The sequence below is a fragment of the Triturus cristatus genome, chromosome 4_1 (genome assembly GCF_964204655.1).
Source record: "Triturus cristatus chromosome 4_1, aTriCri1.1, whole genome shotgun sequence".
NCBI classification, from domain to species: Eukaryota; Metazoa; Chordata; class Amphibia; order Caudata; family Salamandridae; genus Triturus; species Triturus cristatus.
Genome location: NC_140585.1, coordinates 281,077,082 through 281,092,464, shown reverse-complemented (window position 1 = coordinate 281,092,464; position 15,383 = coordinate 281,077,082). Strand labels below are relative to the sequence as shown.

Sequence of the window (15,383 nt, the reverse complement as noted above, 5' to 3'; positions counted from 1 at the left end):
CCATCCATCTGGACCCCTTCAAAGACTCTATATATGATGTTAGGACTGTGTCAAGTACTTTGATATGGTGGGGGACCATGGTTGCTACTGCAAGTCCTCCTCCCCACTCGCCTACCCTATCTAGTCTTGTCATGATATAATCTTCGGGGACTGCGACTGCTAGCACTGGGGTTGAATGGCTTTGAAGACAGGTTTCGGTCAGCAGACATAGGTCTGGTTTTTCGTCCTACAGAAGGTCCCATAGCTCCCCCGAATGTTTAGAGATCGATCTGGCATTGATACACAAGCCCTGGAACGATCCTCCCGCTGTTCGGTTTCATGGCTGAGGTTGACCCCTCCTTGACTGGATCACCCCCTGTTCTCTTCGTGGCTGAGGGGGTTAAGAAATTATTATTTACGGGACCTGCATAGTCTCCCGTCCATCCACAGCTCGTACAGTAGCCCTAAAGGGCCACCTCCCTCCTGGCTGGCACACATCTCTCGCATCTCTGCTCCATTCCCAGCAGTTGCTCTCTTGTATACCTGGTTAAGGGCCTTTTGCCTGGGCCAGCGCTTCCTGGCAACCGGCAGCGTCCAGGCACGGACGGGCGCAGTCGGGCTTGCCAGCGGCATGCCCGCTGCGTGCGTTCGTTGCGCTCCCGCGCCCTGCTTCCGCTTTGTACCCCCCGCCTGAATGGCTAGAATGCCAACCGCTAGCCGCCCTAATATGGCCGCTGCAGCTGGCGCATTGCGGAGCTAAAAGGCAGCCTCTCTCCACAACAATTGGCCCCTGTGAGGCAGCCGCGGTGGACCGGAGAGTTGCCCAAGTATTTAAAAACAGTAAAACAACATCATCATTGCGAGCAGTTACAATAAAAACAGGTAAAAAGGGAATGCTGTAGCCAAGGGGGAGAATGCTCGGCGTGTCTGCCACACACCTTTAGTGTTCACCTCTCAGAGCCACCCTTCTGTCTCCAATTCTTTTTCTCCAATCAGATGTCCCTTATGCCCCTAAAGATCCTATCACTTACTCATTACCGAAGATGCTTTAAGGCAGAATCCTACAAACAGCCAAAATAAGTTATCACATAATCTTAACTCACCCATTCCTTTTACCACGAATGAAGCAATGCCCCAAGATGAAGAAGCGACAGAGGTGAAGACGCCCACAGTCTGTAGCCTGACATTTGTTCCCCAGATACCCTGTACAGAGGCGAACAGGAGACTGGATCATCACCGTGCCCAGCTCTGGCTCTGGGAAGCGCTTGTCCTCCTCACGCAGAATGCCAGCAATATGTTCTGGTGTAAGGCCAATGAGACTGGGGATGTCCGCCAACAACAAGCGGCCTCCATGCATACAGAGTTGCTTTGTGAGGAATGCAGAGAAAGCTGGATCGGACATGCTTCCATCCTCAGCCGGTGGTGGTTCTATGTCCATGTCAGACATGGTGGTAACTTTCAGCCGAAAAGATCTGGATTCAAACACCTGTCAAACCTGAAACGGTAAAGTTAGTCACTTTATAGAAGTCTTTGTGAAATTATTCTCTGCCACCCAGATGCCAATTAACTTTTCCAAACACTTTGAGTCTCGGGGACAGTCCTGAAGAGATCCTAATAGAACAGCATATTTTAAGAGACACATTTAATACCTTTCCTCCAGATTGGATTGCCTGATTGGCACCAATAGTTAGATCTAGCACACTATGTACTATGTATGGAATCTAATTGTATGCAAAACAAATCCAGAAAAAAGTAGAGGTAAAAAAGTAGAGATGAAAATGCTGTGGCTAACATGTAGATCTACAAAAAATACAAACATGTGGAGGAACAGCCATTAACATTTTAAACCAAAATTTGTGAATTATACAAAGACATAAATTAACTCTTAGTCTACCACCATTACTCCCCCCCTTAAACATAACCCTAACGTTTTGTTTTACTTGCAATATGCAATTTTGCGGGGGAATGTCCTTGTACCACGTCCTGTGCTATCTTTCTCCTGCACCCCTTATATCATCACTTACTTTAATTTGACCAGAAACTCTAAACATAACATTTATCCCATTGCTTACCCCAACCCTTACCCACTCTTAACACTAACCCTTACTCTGACCCTCACTAGTACTGTTTAGTATAGATAACACATCCTCCAAGAAAATTGACATTTTATGATATTGTTGGTATTTTGCAGCACTTATATACTGCGGTGAGTTCAACTAAAGCACCAGAAAAACTACTTGAACACAAACTCATTTTTAATTGGTGAAAAACAAGGTCTTGATCACTTTCATCGCTTAAACACAGCTTTCATCTGGGCCGGCTTTAGAGTTGGTGGAGCCCAGTGCCACAATCCTTGTTGAAGCCCCACTCCACTGGGTGACTATTTGACATTTTGGAGATATTGCCCATTTCTATAAATTGTAGTGGGGGGTTTTCTCTTGTGTTTGCCTGTATTTTCCCTGGTCAGGACTTCCCTCCAGAACTTTTGTTCTCAGGGTCCCTCTTCAGTTTATCTGCGAAGCCCCCCTCCACACAACCTTTTGTTTCGTACCTTAAACTCATGCAGTAAAACTGCTGATTTCATGCCTTTTTGGGGGCTCAGATGTATGCTGTTCTGGGTGCATAACCTTTAAAATGTAGTAGTCACTGTATTTCTTAAAATAAGAAAGACATTTCCTCTTGAAGAACACAGTACAGGAGAGAAAGAGGTGCACAATGAGTAAGTAGCACATAGAGTAGCGGAGTCAATAAGCGCACTCTGCTGCAAGGCATTGTGTGGCACACACAGTGGCAGGTGCAAGGCTGTGTTAAGCACAGCCAAGTGCAAGCTGCTTGAAACAGTGAGTCTTTGAAAACAAAATGCAAAATATTTACATTTGGATCATTGGAGACCCAGAGAGAAAGTGTTAGAAGCCTAGGCCTTATGTGTCAAACCTTTACAAAGAAAATGTGCACAGATACAAGAAGGAACATGGAGAGACGCAAGGTCAGACGAGAACTAGAACGAGCTAGAGACTCGACCTTGATTCCCCAGTTCTTAAGTTGGCAGTTCTAGCCGTTATGCCACATCTTCAACACAGGCCACTCAGATTTGTCAGATGACAAGACGGTATGCGTATTGACAGCTGTGTCAAAAAATGCCAGATCAGATTGTACGCACCAGGGCAGCAGCATGAAGCTGGTAAGGATCAGACTGTACACACGAAAGCAGCTGTCTAAAGAGAAACAAGTTGACTGTACACACCATCGTTATGCCACTGCAGCACAGCAGAGTAAAAAGGGTCAAAAAGCAGACTGTATATATCGGAATAGCAGTGGAAAGACACACAAACACCGGAAGAGGAGTACAAAGAGAGACAGGGTCATACTGTACAGATCAGGTCAACAGTGTACAGACAGTGGGTAGACTGAACACAGTAGGCAGGGGCATAGCTTCCATTGGTGCAGCAGGTGCATTGGCACCAGTTTCCAAAGGTCTGAGGGGCCCAGTGAACCCTGATTATAGCATACTTGCCAATATGTATTTTCCTCATTAAAGTACATTGAAGCACAAATAATGTTAGGCTGGAGACAGCTAAAATGAAGCCAATTTTTGGTCTCGCTGAGCCAGCGCATGCGCTGCCCCCAGACATTTAGTATCGGGGTTTTCAAAGTGCTGCCACAGCAGGCTTTTGGTGGCCTAGCGCTTGCGTTCCCGCGAGCGTGCACGCGTGCAGCCCCATCTGCCTCCCTTCCAGCGCTTCCCGGCTGACCGAGCAGATGATCTCCCCCGTCGGTTTGGTCTCTCCTTACTCAGAGGGGAGCTTACAAATACAGCTATAAGCTAACTAGATGCTCTCCCCCGTCGGTTTGGTCTTTCGCATAAGCCCCGTAGGGGGAGACCAAACCGACGGCGGAGAGCATCTAGTTAGCTTATAGCTGTATTTGTAAGCTCCCCTCTGAGTAGGGGGAGACCAAACCGACGGGGGAGATCTATCCTTTCACCCCTTCAGGTTCCCTGCACCTTTCTTCCTTCTGAAGCTCTTACTCTTCGTTCTCCCTTTGATTTCACGTTTATATTTCTTCCCCAGCCTCTTTAATTCCTCCTGTCTCTGCTCTCCTTTTCGCCTTAGGTTGCTCTTATGTTCCTCTTTTACTCCCATTCGTATATATCTCCCATTTTCCAGTTTTTTTAACCTTTCTTCTTCCCCGTTGTGTATTTCCTGTGTCTGTTTCCCATCTTTTTGCTGTCATTCATGTCTGTCCTCGGGTTGTTTCGACGCTCTTGCCCTCAGCTGCTCTCATTCGTTATTGTCTTTCATGTTTCTGGCTTCCATCTTTCACTCTTTCACCTGCGATCATGCGCTTTTTCGTCACACTGTGCATGGTTTCCTGGGTGTTTCTTCACTCTGCTGCTCTCGTTCCCGTTTCCCCATTTCTCAAATCACGGTGTCTCCACCCAACTGTTACACTAACTCCGGGCTCTTGTTCCTCTTTCCTCTCTTTTCTCCTCTCTGTAGCTCCTTCCCCCTCTTTTGCTCTCTGTCAATTGGTCACCTTCCTCCCACAGTCGCATTTATTTAGTCCATGCTGTTCACGTCGTTCTTTGTCTCCCCCCTCCATCAGCGGCTCTTATTCTCTTTCTCCTTCTTAGTTCTCATGTTTTCCTCTAGGGTTTGAGAGCCCATCCATGCACCTCGGTTTCTTTTGGTGATTGGTGACTCTAGAGCGTTGCACAACCCAGTGTGTCACACTTCTGACTGTTTCTACACCTCCCCCTCTCCCTCTGTTACGTGTGTGTGACACACTCCTGTAGAGTGCTTCCATCTCTGGGTGTCTTGGAATGCACTGTGGGATGCTTTGCCTTGCCCAAACCCGGAGACTCCTGGGTGAGCTGCTCTCGCAGGTCTATGAATGGACCTGTCCTGTCAGGGACTGAGTACAGGCACTTCTTTCATTTGAAAGGGAGAGTATCTGCAATTCTCGGCAGAGCTGCCATACTTTTAATGGGAGAGTACCAGCACTATTCAGTAGGACATAGGTACACGGGCACTGTGAGTACTTGCACTTTTATATTTCTATTTCATGCACTACTCTTGTGTGATATAGTTCTAGGTCCCTGTGAACCGCAATCCGTTCCACGCCATGCAACGTTGTCATCGGAGCATGAGGAGAGGGACTGTATGTAGGTGAGTACCAGCCTGGGCACCTACTGGTGCAGTGGCCAGAACCACGGAGTCTCCATTCTAAGGTGGCTCCCCATGGATCCATCCTGCTTGTCTCGCTTGGCCCAAGGATCAGCAAAGATGAGCGGCCTTATGGTACCAAACTCCACATAGGTCCCTCTCTCCCTGTCCATGTATTGTGGGGACGGTGGATGTTGCTCACCATTGACTTCTTATCTCTTTCACTGATCTCTTTCCTGTCTCCACCGCCGTCATGTTCTGCTACTGCCTTTGTGTTTTCTGGCTCCATTCACCTCTAGTACTCCTGTTTTTTATTGCTCCCTACGGTTCTTTTAGTCCTTTCTTGCTTCTCTCCTGCTTACCCTCCTAGCTCGCCGTCCATACCTTGGCTCTAGGGCTCTTCTGGTTATCTAATTCCTGGCTCACTTACATCTTTCTGGCTCTCATTGTACCGCTCTTGCTGTTAACTGTTTGTGTTTGTTTAACCTGTATGTGGTCATGATTCAATGGATGGACACAATCACTGCTCCCGGGCTTGCAGTCTTTGCTCCTGACAGACTAGAGTGCTGCACATATGACTTGAAGGACAATTATAATTTTTTTAAGAGAGATATACGTTTGTGACCCTAAATGGATAGAGACCTGTTACTCGGGCAGAGCCTAGTGTGTATTTACAGTTAGTCTATGCTGCTCGGATATATAGTAGTCCAAACAATGCTTAAATAGATAAAAACAATAACAATAATGAAATAATGTTTTTCATATATTAAACTTCAAATATTAAACATAATACAAAATTAAATATATGTGCAACCGACAATTTATCGAATTGTATTTAAATATTAGAATTGACATATACAAATAGTTTTAATTCATATTTTAAACTAAGTAAATAGAATATATACATATATATTTAAAATGTAAGCCAATATTTTAACAATTCAAAAATACATAAATAATATTAACAGCAATTAAACAAATGCTATTAAAAAGCGTATATAAACAAATATGACACATTAATAAATTTAACATAGAATTTTTTTTTAATGAGGACATTTTTCAAAATAAAATTATATAAAAAAAATAGTAAAACATGAAAACAATAATCAAGCATTGGCATAGCCAATAGGTCTCGCCTTTTGGACCTTATAAGTGTTTAGTTATCCAGCACAATATTCTTGGGGCAACAACATCAAGTGTTGCATGGCTAAACACTTATAAGGTCCCAAAAGGAGAGACCTATTGGCTATGCCAATGCTTGTTTACTTAAAAAATCTAGTTGCAGGAGAAACATCGGGTCTGTTGGCATGTATATTGTAGCTTAGAGTTCAAACAGTGACCCAGACAACCATTTACTTCCTTGGAATAGGGCCCATGACATACTGACTACACTACTGATTGCAGGAGAGCAGGGAAATGAGACACGAGCAGGCTGGGCACTTTAGGGCACCCCTGTAAAGTAAGACACAATAATCAGGACAGCAGTGAAAAAGAGGAAAGCTGTACACTGAAAAGAGAGCCCTGCAGACTGTGCACATTAAAACATACAGACATGAGTAGGCTGTTCTCAAGAGGAAAGTATTGCAGAGTGACATAGAAAGCTTGCACATACGAGAGAAGGAAGAGCTGTTTTCCTGTATTTGCCGCTGACCGCGGCCCCCGCAGGGGGCTACTCGGCGGTCGGCGCCTTAGTGGCCCCGGGGCCCCGGTCACCCCTCCCCACCCCCTCCCTAAGGGGGGGGGCGGGGACGCAGACTGGAGCCCCCCTCCGTTGGCAGGGCCGGAGGTGACGCGCAATGCGTGTCACTTCCTGGCCGAGGGGGAGGCTATTTAGCCTTCCCCCGCCCTCACTGGCGACCTCTTTTGTCGCCCGCCTCGCCTTATGCGACGCTCCGCCCCGAGAGGGGGGGCGTGAGTAGAATTACCAACGGCACGTGATCGTAGAAAGAATCACCTGGAGGGCAGCACCGGCGGGCATCGCTCCCGCGCTGCCCGGCTCATCAGGCGGGCAGGCGACCCAGATGGTTGCCTGCCCATGGATCGCCCATAAGATAACCCACCCATTACATATCTTGGAATTATGTAATATACCTGCAGCAATTGTTACCCACCTACAACTGTTTCGTGTGTTTCATTGGGTAACCTAATTTGGGGGAGGGGGGACAGCGGGGTGCCCCTGGGGGCACTATGTCAGCTGCTCTGGCGAGGGCCGTCTATCACTTCCTTAGTCAAAGGAGCTGTCTTTAGGGGCCTGTCCTGTTCCAGAAAGGATGTAGTAGTGACCACTGCGCTCGGGATGTCATACCTCTCCACCTGCAACCGCGTGAACGCCTAGGTCCGTCTTTTATTTCCACGATGTAGTGGAAATGAAAGATGGACAATGGCGCTCGTTAAAAGCCCCGGCTTTGATGGTTGAACACGTATTGCACAGCACTTTACCTTCTTCCACCTTCAATCCCGTGTCATCCAGTGTTTGGTCTATATTAATATGTGACTGAAATAAAGTAAGCTATCGCAAACTAAATTCAGGTCGGTGTGTTCGGTTTGTTTGGGAATCAGTCTGGCACAGCCCCAAAATGAATTGATTGTTCCTTTAGATCGCGATCAAGGAATACTGGAGCTGGTAACATTGCTTCTTCTCTCTATCAGTCTCTTTGAGGGGCATATCATCAAGGACCGGCGATATTTAGCGCTAAGCGCACTTAGCGCTAGGATAATTATCGCCGGGTAATGTGGAATTTAATCGCTGAGATAGCGTGCTATTAGCAACGCTTATCTCAAAAGCGATAAAATTCCAGGCGCAAGCTGCCAAATGTGAGATTATAGCTGGGCGTCCAGCGATAATCTCACAAAGTTTGGCGAAAGCTTGCTGATAGGGCAGGGCATACTTAGCCATGATATCCACCTTAGATAGGATATCATGGCTAAATCAGTCTTGAAGCAGGCGTAAGAAAAGTAGCGATAACAGAGGTTATCGCTACTTTGCTTGTCGCTCTGCAGGTTAGCGTGCCCATTGATAATTGGAGAAATATCGCTTAGCGACATTTCTCCAGTTATGTCAGGGCAGGAACGCCCACCTTGAGCTGGGCGTTCAGAATACAGGCGCTAATGCAAGGTTTCACGCGATAGCGTGACCTTGATGATTAGGCAATAAAATTATCGCCGCTTTTCGTCCGAAAACGGACGCAAAAGCGGCGATATTTTTTTATCGCCTCGTTGATGATATGCCCCTTAGTTCCTTCCATTGGCCTGTCCCTGAAGCAAAGATAGTGTGCCAAGAGATGTCGGTATTGATTGTGATTGCCACCAGGATTTGTAAATATAATTTACATAAACTTGTCAGACGCACAACGATTCTCAATCACTATTATTAGGGTTTTTACCAGTGAGCTCACAGAAGACCTAAAAACCGCACAATGCCTTATTACTGCTCGATAATTCAAAATAAAATTAAGATCTTCAGAAATATGTTGCCCAGTTTGTGAAAAGACAGAAACTATCGTTCTGACACAAAGGGCTGTTGCAGAAGTATCGCCCAAAATAATCACGGTGCCTTGAGAAAGCACTTAAGAAAACGTCGCTTGTGAAAGAAAAACACAAAAAGTCCAGTTGCTGTGAATATTCCACATATAGGAGGCGCGAGTGTTGCTGTGGAGAGAACACATTTCCCAATCCCTTGGAGATTTAAGAGCATTTAGAAATCTATTGCACATTTAATGCAAGGTAAAGTCAAACTGAGGTAACTATTTTCCTGCTGTTTTTTTCACAGTTGTATGATTTCAGTTTTACTTCTAAACTCATAATCAAAATAAATGTAATGCAAATGGTCAATTATGTTAAGTTATTGCGTTGTTTGTAAGGTAAATTGCATGTATTGAAAACTTTGCCCCACGACACAAATTACAGCAATTCTGAGGTTTGAAATTGCGTCAAGTTTACATAGAACAGAACATATTTAGAGGAGAGAAAATACATTACAGTTGTTTCTGACTTGTAGGCGTCCCGAGTAAAGTTAATGTCTTGGTTTATCGTAAACTTAATACAATGTTTGTTCCTATCTCATGTTAAGGTTAAGAGACAATGTACCTCATACGTCCTTCGTGTGATGTTTATGTATTTCAAAATATTTAATTTTCTGGCAATAAAATGTTTTTATGCAAATGAGTTGGAAAACCACAACATTATGTGGCCTTATCCAGACACACACACAATCCCTGCACCCAGGGAGGTGTACCACTGGTCGATAATAACATTATGCTCTCACTGTACACTTAGAAGGGGGACAGGTAAACAGATCTTCATATTACCACAATTAGCTGCAGTTTGTCAGAGGGGCTGCCTGACCTCTGACCTTCTATCCTCTAAACACGCAGCAATTGGCAGTAACTACTGCTTGCATCAAAACCCAAATAACTCTGTATTGCCCCTCTGAGCCCCTTCAATGATATCAGGGGGTGCTGCAGCACCCTCAGCACCCCCAGGTCCAGTGCCACTGAACATAATCTAAATAAATCATTCTCTAAACTTCTTCATAACCCAATCCCTTACTTTCAGGCTGAATAGATTACACACAGAGAAAAGGCGAATTACGGGGCACTTTTGCCGCAACTCTTTACATTAAAAACCAGCTCTGCCAAACAGCATAGCACATTTCATAAGTATTAAGTGTTTGTCTCACTAGTAGGTACATTAGGGTTCAAGGCCTGGGATCTTAAAAATACATGCAACATATTTGTAAAGTGTGAGTGTCATGTTCAAATAGCTGCAGCTTTGAGAATTGTCTGTCATGCAAACACACATTTAATATTGAAATAAATCAATATGACAAAAAGGAATCGTTCTGTCCTCACTAATTGTATTCAATATAAGTATTTGCGGGGCTGATTTGGAGTTTGGTGAACCGGTTACTCTGTCACAAACACGATGGACATCCCCAGTGCCTTATTACAAGTGCACTCCATCCTCCAGCACTTGTAATAATATATTATCGGCGTTCTTGTAGTGACCGCAGCAGACAATGTTACATTAGTGATCACCAAATGCAAGATTACCAGCAGTGATCCACTTAGTGGATCAAGCACGGATGGCAACAGTAATGTAAAAGGAAAAAAAGTGTTAGTAATAGCTCCCCTATGCCGCATGAGTTATCACTCAAATATCAGCTGTGAATATATTTAGAAAATGTTGCCATTATTCCCCAACCATCAGTTTATTATTTATTTAAATACACACACTTTCGTCTCGAATACACACTCTTTAATATTGTATAAATATATTAATTAATTTAATACAAATGTAGTTGGCTGGCTGGACACAGGAGAACTACTCATAGGTTTGTGGAGACTGGAGAGCTACTGGCTGCACTCGAACTGCTGGGTGGAGAAGCCTGGGCAACATTTGCTCTCTTTAAATGGCTGTTTAGCGCAACGAACTGCCGTAGGTGGACATTTGGGGTTTGCATGGTGTCTGTCACAGAGTTACAACCCATGTGTATTAATTTTAAGAAGTTTCAAAATGATATGATCTAAAAACAATTGTTTGTTAAAATCTTCAATTATGCGGCAGATGGATTAGGAAGCGAACGTAGTGGATACCTCATTATTTAAGGTTGTCTGTAAGCACATTAAAGACCCCCAGATGCCATTCACCCCTGGGCCGAGGCTGCCAACGGTGTAATGACGTCTGAGGACCTTGGAAATGAGCCTCTTGTGCGGTGTGGCATTGACTCCTCGGTTGTTTACATCTTGCTGCCAGTCATTTCCGGTCTTTGCTGCGGTGGGCTCTTACCTCAATGTTGTGTGGGGCCTTTCACCGCCACGGCAGCCCTCGCCTCTCTTCAGAGCCTGCAGCTTGTGCCTTCTCTCTTCCTGCCCCGGTTCTGCTCCTCCTCAGCACTGGGAGAGATACTCGTTCCTCATAGCCCCTCCCTACAGTCAGCAGCTGGAGAAACGAAACCGAAACCGGGGGGAGGAGGGGGAAGAGTGCAGAAGGAGAAGCGAAAAAGGTGTTAGAAAAAACGTGCAAACACCTTCTAGTTACATTTCACTTTGTCAATACAATGTCGCTGTGTGTGAACTGTTGCAGGGAAAATCTCACGGTGGATTCATTTCACCCGGAAGCTTCTGTGTATCCCTTCACCGCAAGAGCTGCAATGAAACAGCAGAGATCAGCGAAAGTACTTCCTAGAAATCCCTTAAATGGACACTTGTGCCAATCAGCCCCGGAGAGATGGAACGATGCTGGGGTGCAGCTACTGAAATGGACTTTATTTGGTTTAAGGACGGGAAGATCATGCAATTAGTCCTGATATGGCTGTATATTCATCCAGACACCTATTCAGAACAAGCATTGGCAAAGTCAATAGTTCTCGCCTATACATGAGCTATAGGCTTCAGTGGCAGCTGACCACTCAGACAGTGCCTGGTGGAGAGAAATGCTGAGTGCGCATGAAGGTTTGGCCGCACTTAGTAGTGCCCACAACTCCTCCTGAAGCTGTGAAGCACAGGAGGACGGCCCGGTCCTGCAACTCAGCTACCCAGCAGAGGCAACAGTGAAAAAGAAAATTAGAATAAAATCATTTTATTAACATGTTGAATGTTCTTTTCAAGGAAAGATGAGGATGACACTTCAAGTTAGTAGATAAAAGCTGAAAGTAAATTTTCCATTACAGAGACCCACGACATAACCAGTTAAGAAGCAGGTTCAGACTGAAAAATGCACTATGAACATTCTAGATTACAGAATACAGAAAACACTAAGGGGCAGATTTATGTTCCCTGGCGCATCCCTGCAAATCAGCATGGATGCGCCAGGTAGGATGCGTCACGCAAGTTTGCCCTTGCGCCACCGCAGATGCGGCGCATTTACAATGTGGTGCATCGTGGCGCAAGGACAAGCAGATACGCGACGCATCTGCCGGCGTAAGGTTGGCGCAGTGCTGAAGTTGTGTCGCAAGCGCGATGCAACTCCAGCACTGTTCCAACCTACCCTATCCCTAACATGGTGCGTCAAGCCTTATGCCTGCTTCAAGCAGGCGCAGGGTTTTGACGCATCAGCGTTGGGAAAGTGACTCAGTGAAATCTTATAGATTTCACTGAGTCACTTTTCAGGGGTGTTCCTGCAATGGAACGCCCCCCCCTGAGTTGAAACGCCCACAAGAAACCTGACGCAGGTTTCATGTGGCGCAGGGCTTTACACCGTGGCGTATCTCCATAGATGCGTCACGATGTAAATAGGACGCAACATGGCGCAGGGTTTACGCCACCGCTGCGTCACAAAAGTGACGCAACGGTGGCGTTAAAGGGGCGCAAGTCCCTCATAAATCTGCCCCTAAATTCTTTTAACCATTTAAAGGTACACACCATATCCAAATCAAATACCACTCTCTACATAACATCTTCTTTTTCAGTTTTGCCTCTGCTCAGTAGCAGCAGTGGGTTGACGCTCCTCCGCCATTTCGGAGGAGCCACGTCTGATTGGCTTTGGCAATGTGTTTTTGCCATGTTGTACACCAGTGTGGCTGCTGTTCAGCATGGCTGGAAGTCAGTGGTGTGGAGTGTCTTCAGAGTGGACTGAGGGAAGTTCAGTGTCGAAGACTGGATTTGTTGGAGCAGAGTGCCGTAGAATGGAGTCAGGGGCGGCCTTAGGCATGTGCAAGCTGTGCACCTGCACAGGGCCACCAAACCCCAGGGGCCACCACGAGGAATCGGATACAATACATATTCGTGGCGGCCCCTGGCAGGGATTTGGCGCATGAACGACTGAGGCGTGCTAAATCCAATGTGATGCACGCTGAATGGTTGTTCTTATACTCTTTTCCTTTCTAACCCAGTCTCGTCTTTGTGTGGGGTCGGCCTTGTTTCGGGCTCTTCTGGTAGGTCTTGTGCTTGTTTAGAACTTTTTTTCCAGGAGAATCGAGCTTGTTTTAATAGTCCAGATCTGGCACCTCCAGAGGCTCGCATGCGCAGTGCCCGCGAGTCCTACAGCGAAGGGGTTACAGAAGCACCACGCATCACTGGCGGCAGGAGGGGTGGCAGCACCCGTGCCCGGCGTGCAGCGAGCAGCACCGAGACCGGCCGAGGCCATGCACCGGCGCGCCTAGAGACCCTGGACAAGAAAGGCCGCCTTGCAGAGGATAGCATGCCAGTGTGCAACCTTTGGTGCCAGCTGCGAGGTGAGCAGCCCGAGGGTCAGGGCATGGGGAGGGGGAGTGAGGAGGTCAGCGTGTGCCACTGCAGAGTGAACCCGAGGGGAGGTGAGCCATTGGACGAGGGTGTCGGGAGCCCTGGGGAGGAGGGCAGATCAGGCGTAGGAATGTATCCCAGCCCGTGGGGGTGAGGAGCCGGGGGCGTGGGGAAGGTTGGGTGAGGATGTTATTGTAGATGGTGTGTGCTTTGGGTCTGGGTGGAGGTAAGCCATGTGAGGTGGCGAGCTGGAGGTATTCTGGGGGTCATGGGAAGGGAGGGCATGATGAATCGTGAGAGAGAGCCTCTCTCTCACGATTCATCTCTGAGAGGGCGCGGGTCGGAGAGGTGGTCACCGTGCGCCAGGGGTAGGGAGTGGTACAGATCGGCGCTGTATGTTGAGGAAAGAGTGAGTCAGGAGTGCAGGGGCGGTGTTTACTTGTGGCTGAGGGGAGGCATGGTGACTTTTGGAGGTGTAACTTGGGAGGCACGGTCGTATTGGGGGGAAGAGGAGAGCAGGGTATGAGGTGTTAGACGTAATGTTAAGGATTCATTAAAATGATTACAATTACTTATCAACAATCATGAAAACAGAGTATGAAGCTGATACTTGTGATCTAATGAGTGGATCTGCCTGCACAAATCTTTTAAAACATCGAGTGTTCGAATGTACTTGGCATTTGGTTATGTCTGTTTATATGGTGTTGAGGCAGACATGAAATGCAAGCACCTATGGATGGATGCCTGGAATAGGATGGCAGTGCCTACCCATGTTAACTCAATCTAATGCCCTTTTGCAGAGACCTTGGTAGGAGACTGGCTTCTTGATCATTTCTTTAATTACATTCCAGTGCTTGTCATGTGACTAGCAGAGAAAACTAGTTTAACTAGTCCTCAGTTTGCAATTGGTGAAGCAGCCTTCTCTGTCCATACTAGGGGCATAGTTACCATTGGTTCAGCAAGTACAGTGGTACTGAGACCCAAAACCCTCAGGGGCCCATTGAACCCTGATAATTGCTATATTTTACTTCCTGAGCAGCAGCCAAAGGGGCCATTTTCCTTGCTTATGCCACGGCCCATGGGGTCGTTGGTACGCTGTGCTAGTGATTCGTACGTCTGCTTGAAAGTTGTCTCCTGACTGGATGTTCCTTGTACATTAATTTTGCTTCAGTGAACCTCTAGTGCCTTTTCATAGCCTTAGGACTCACTGTAATTAATCCTTGTTTAATAGGTGCTCTGAAAGCAAGCAGAACTAGTTGCTGGAATATGGCACTATACAAGAAACCTTAATTAAATATATTGTATTTTGTCTTTTGACAATGTGGTAAAGTGGACGAGTCTTTGGTTACCTGTAGGCTGTCTTCAGGATCAGTTAGTGACGTAGTGAGACAGGTCTCTGTGTGCCATGATTTCAAGGTAGCTTACTCTCTTCCTGCTAAGGTCACTTCCCAAATAGATCATGAACTATTCTCCAGGCTCTACTGTTCTCAGTGGACTGAGAAAACAGACCTTGTATGCCAAGTCACATGATCTACCCTATAGTTTTATAACACTCTTCAAATAAACCTTCCATATGTGGCTAGTCCTCATAATGTGTCATACATGTAGTGGGAAGGGTAATTACTATCAATCAGTCAGGGTTTGTAAAGCTCGGCTGCTTCACACATAAGGGTCTCGAGGCGGTGTGGGATTCATGCTGCTGGATCATGCTGCTTGTTGGTTGAACAGCGAGGTCTTGTGGTCCTTCCTGAACTGCTGGAGCGATGGTGAGGCTCTGAGGTGCAGGGGGAGGGTTTTCAGGTCTTCACTGCCAGGTGGGAGAAGTAGCGGCCTCCACTGTTTTATCAGCGGCTGCATTGGGTGGCTGCTAGGGAGATGGTTCTGGAACATATTTTCCTGGTAGGTTGGTGGAAATTCACTCGTTCATTAAGGTATGCTGGTCCTTCATTGTGTAGTCCAGGGAAGACATGGCTTGGCAGTTCGGGCTGGACTGTTCCCATGAGGCACAGGGTCAAGACTGATTTGCATATGGCCATGTCTGAACTGGGGTGGTGTG

General features: G+C 46.5%; 1 protein-coding gene across 1 annotated transcript in view; it reads right to left on the bottom strand.

Moving 5' to 3' along the window:
- LOC146854276 (protein mono-ADP-ribosyltransferase PARP12-like) overlaps nt 1–11,072 on the bottom strand; it is a 220,507-nt gene extending 209,435 nt beyond the window's left edge. Inside the window, exons 1-2 of the mRNA XM_085652062.1 lie at nt 10,932–11,072; nt 1,083–1,474 (exon numbers count right to left, since the gene is read on the bottom strand). Of these exons, the coding sequence (XP_085508188.1) occupies nt 1,083–1,426 (344 nt within the window). The 5' untranslated portion in view covers nt 1,427–1,474; nt 10,932–11,072. The remainder of the gene's footprint in view (nt 1–1,082; nt 1,475–10,931) is intronic.
- Nucleotides 11,073–15,383: the final 4,311 nt, after the last annotated feature.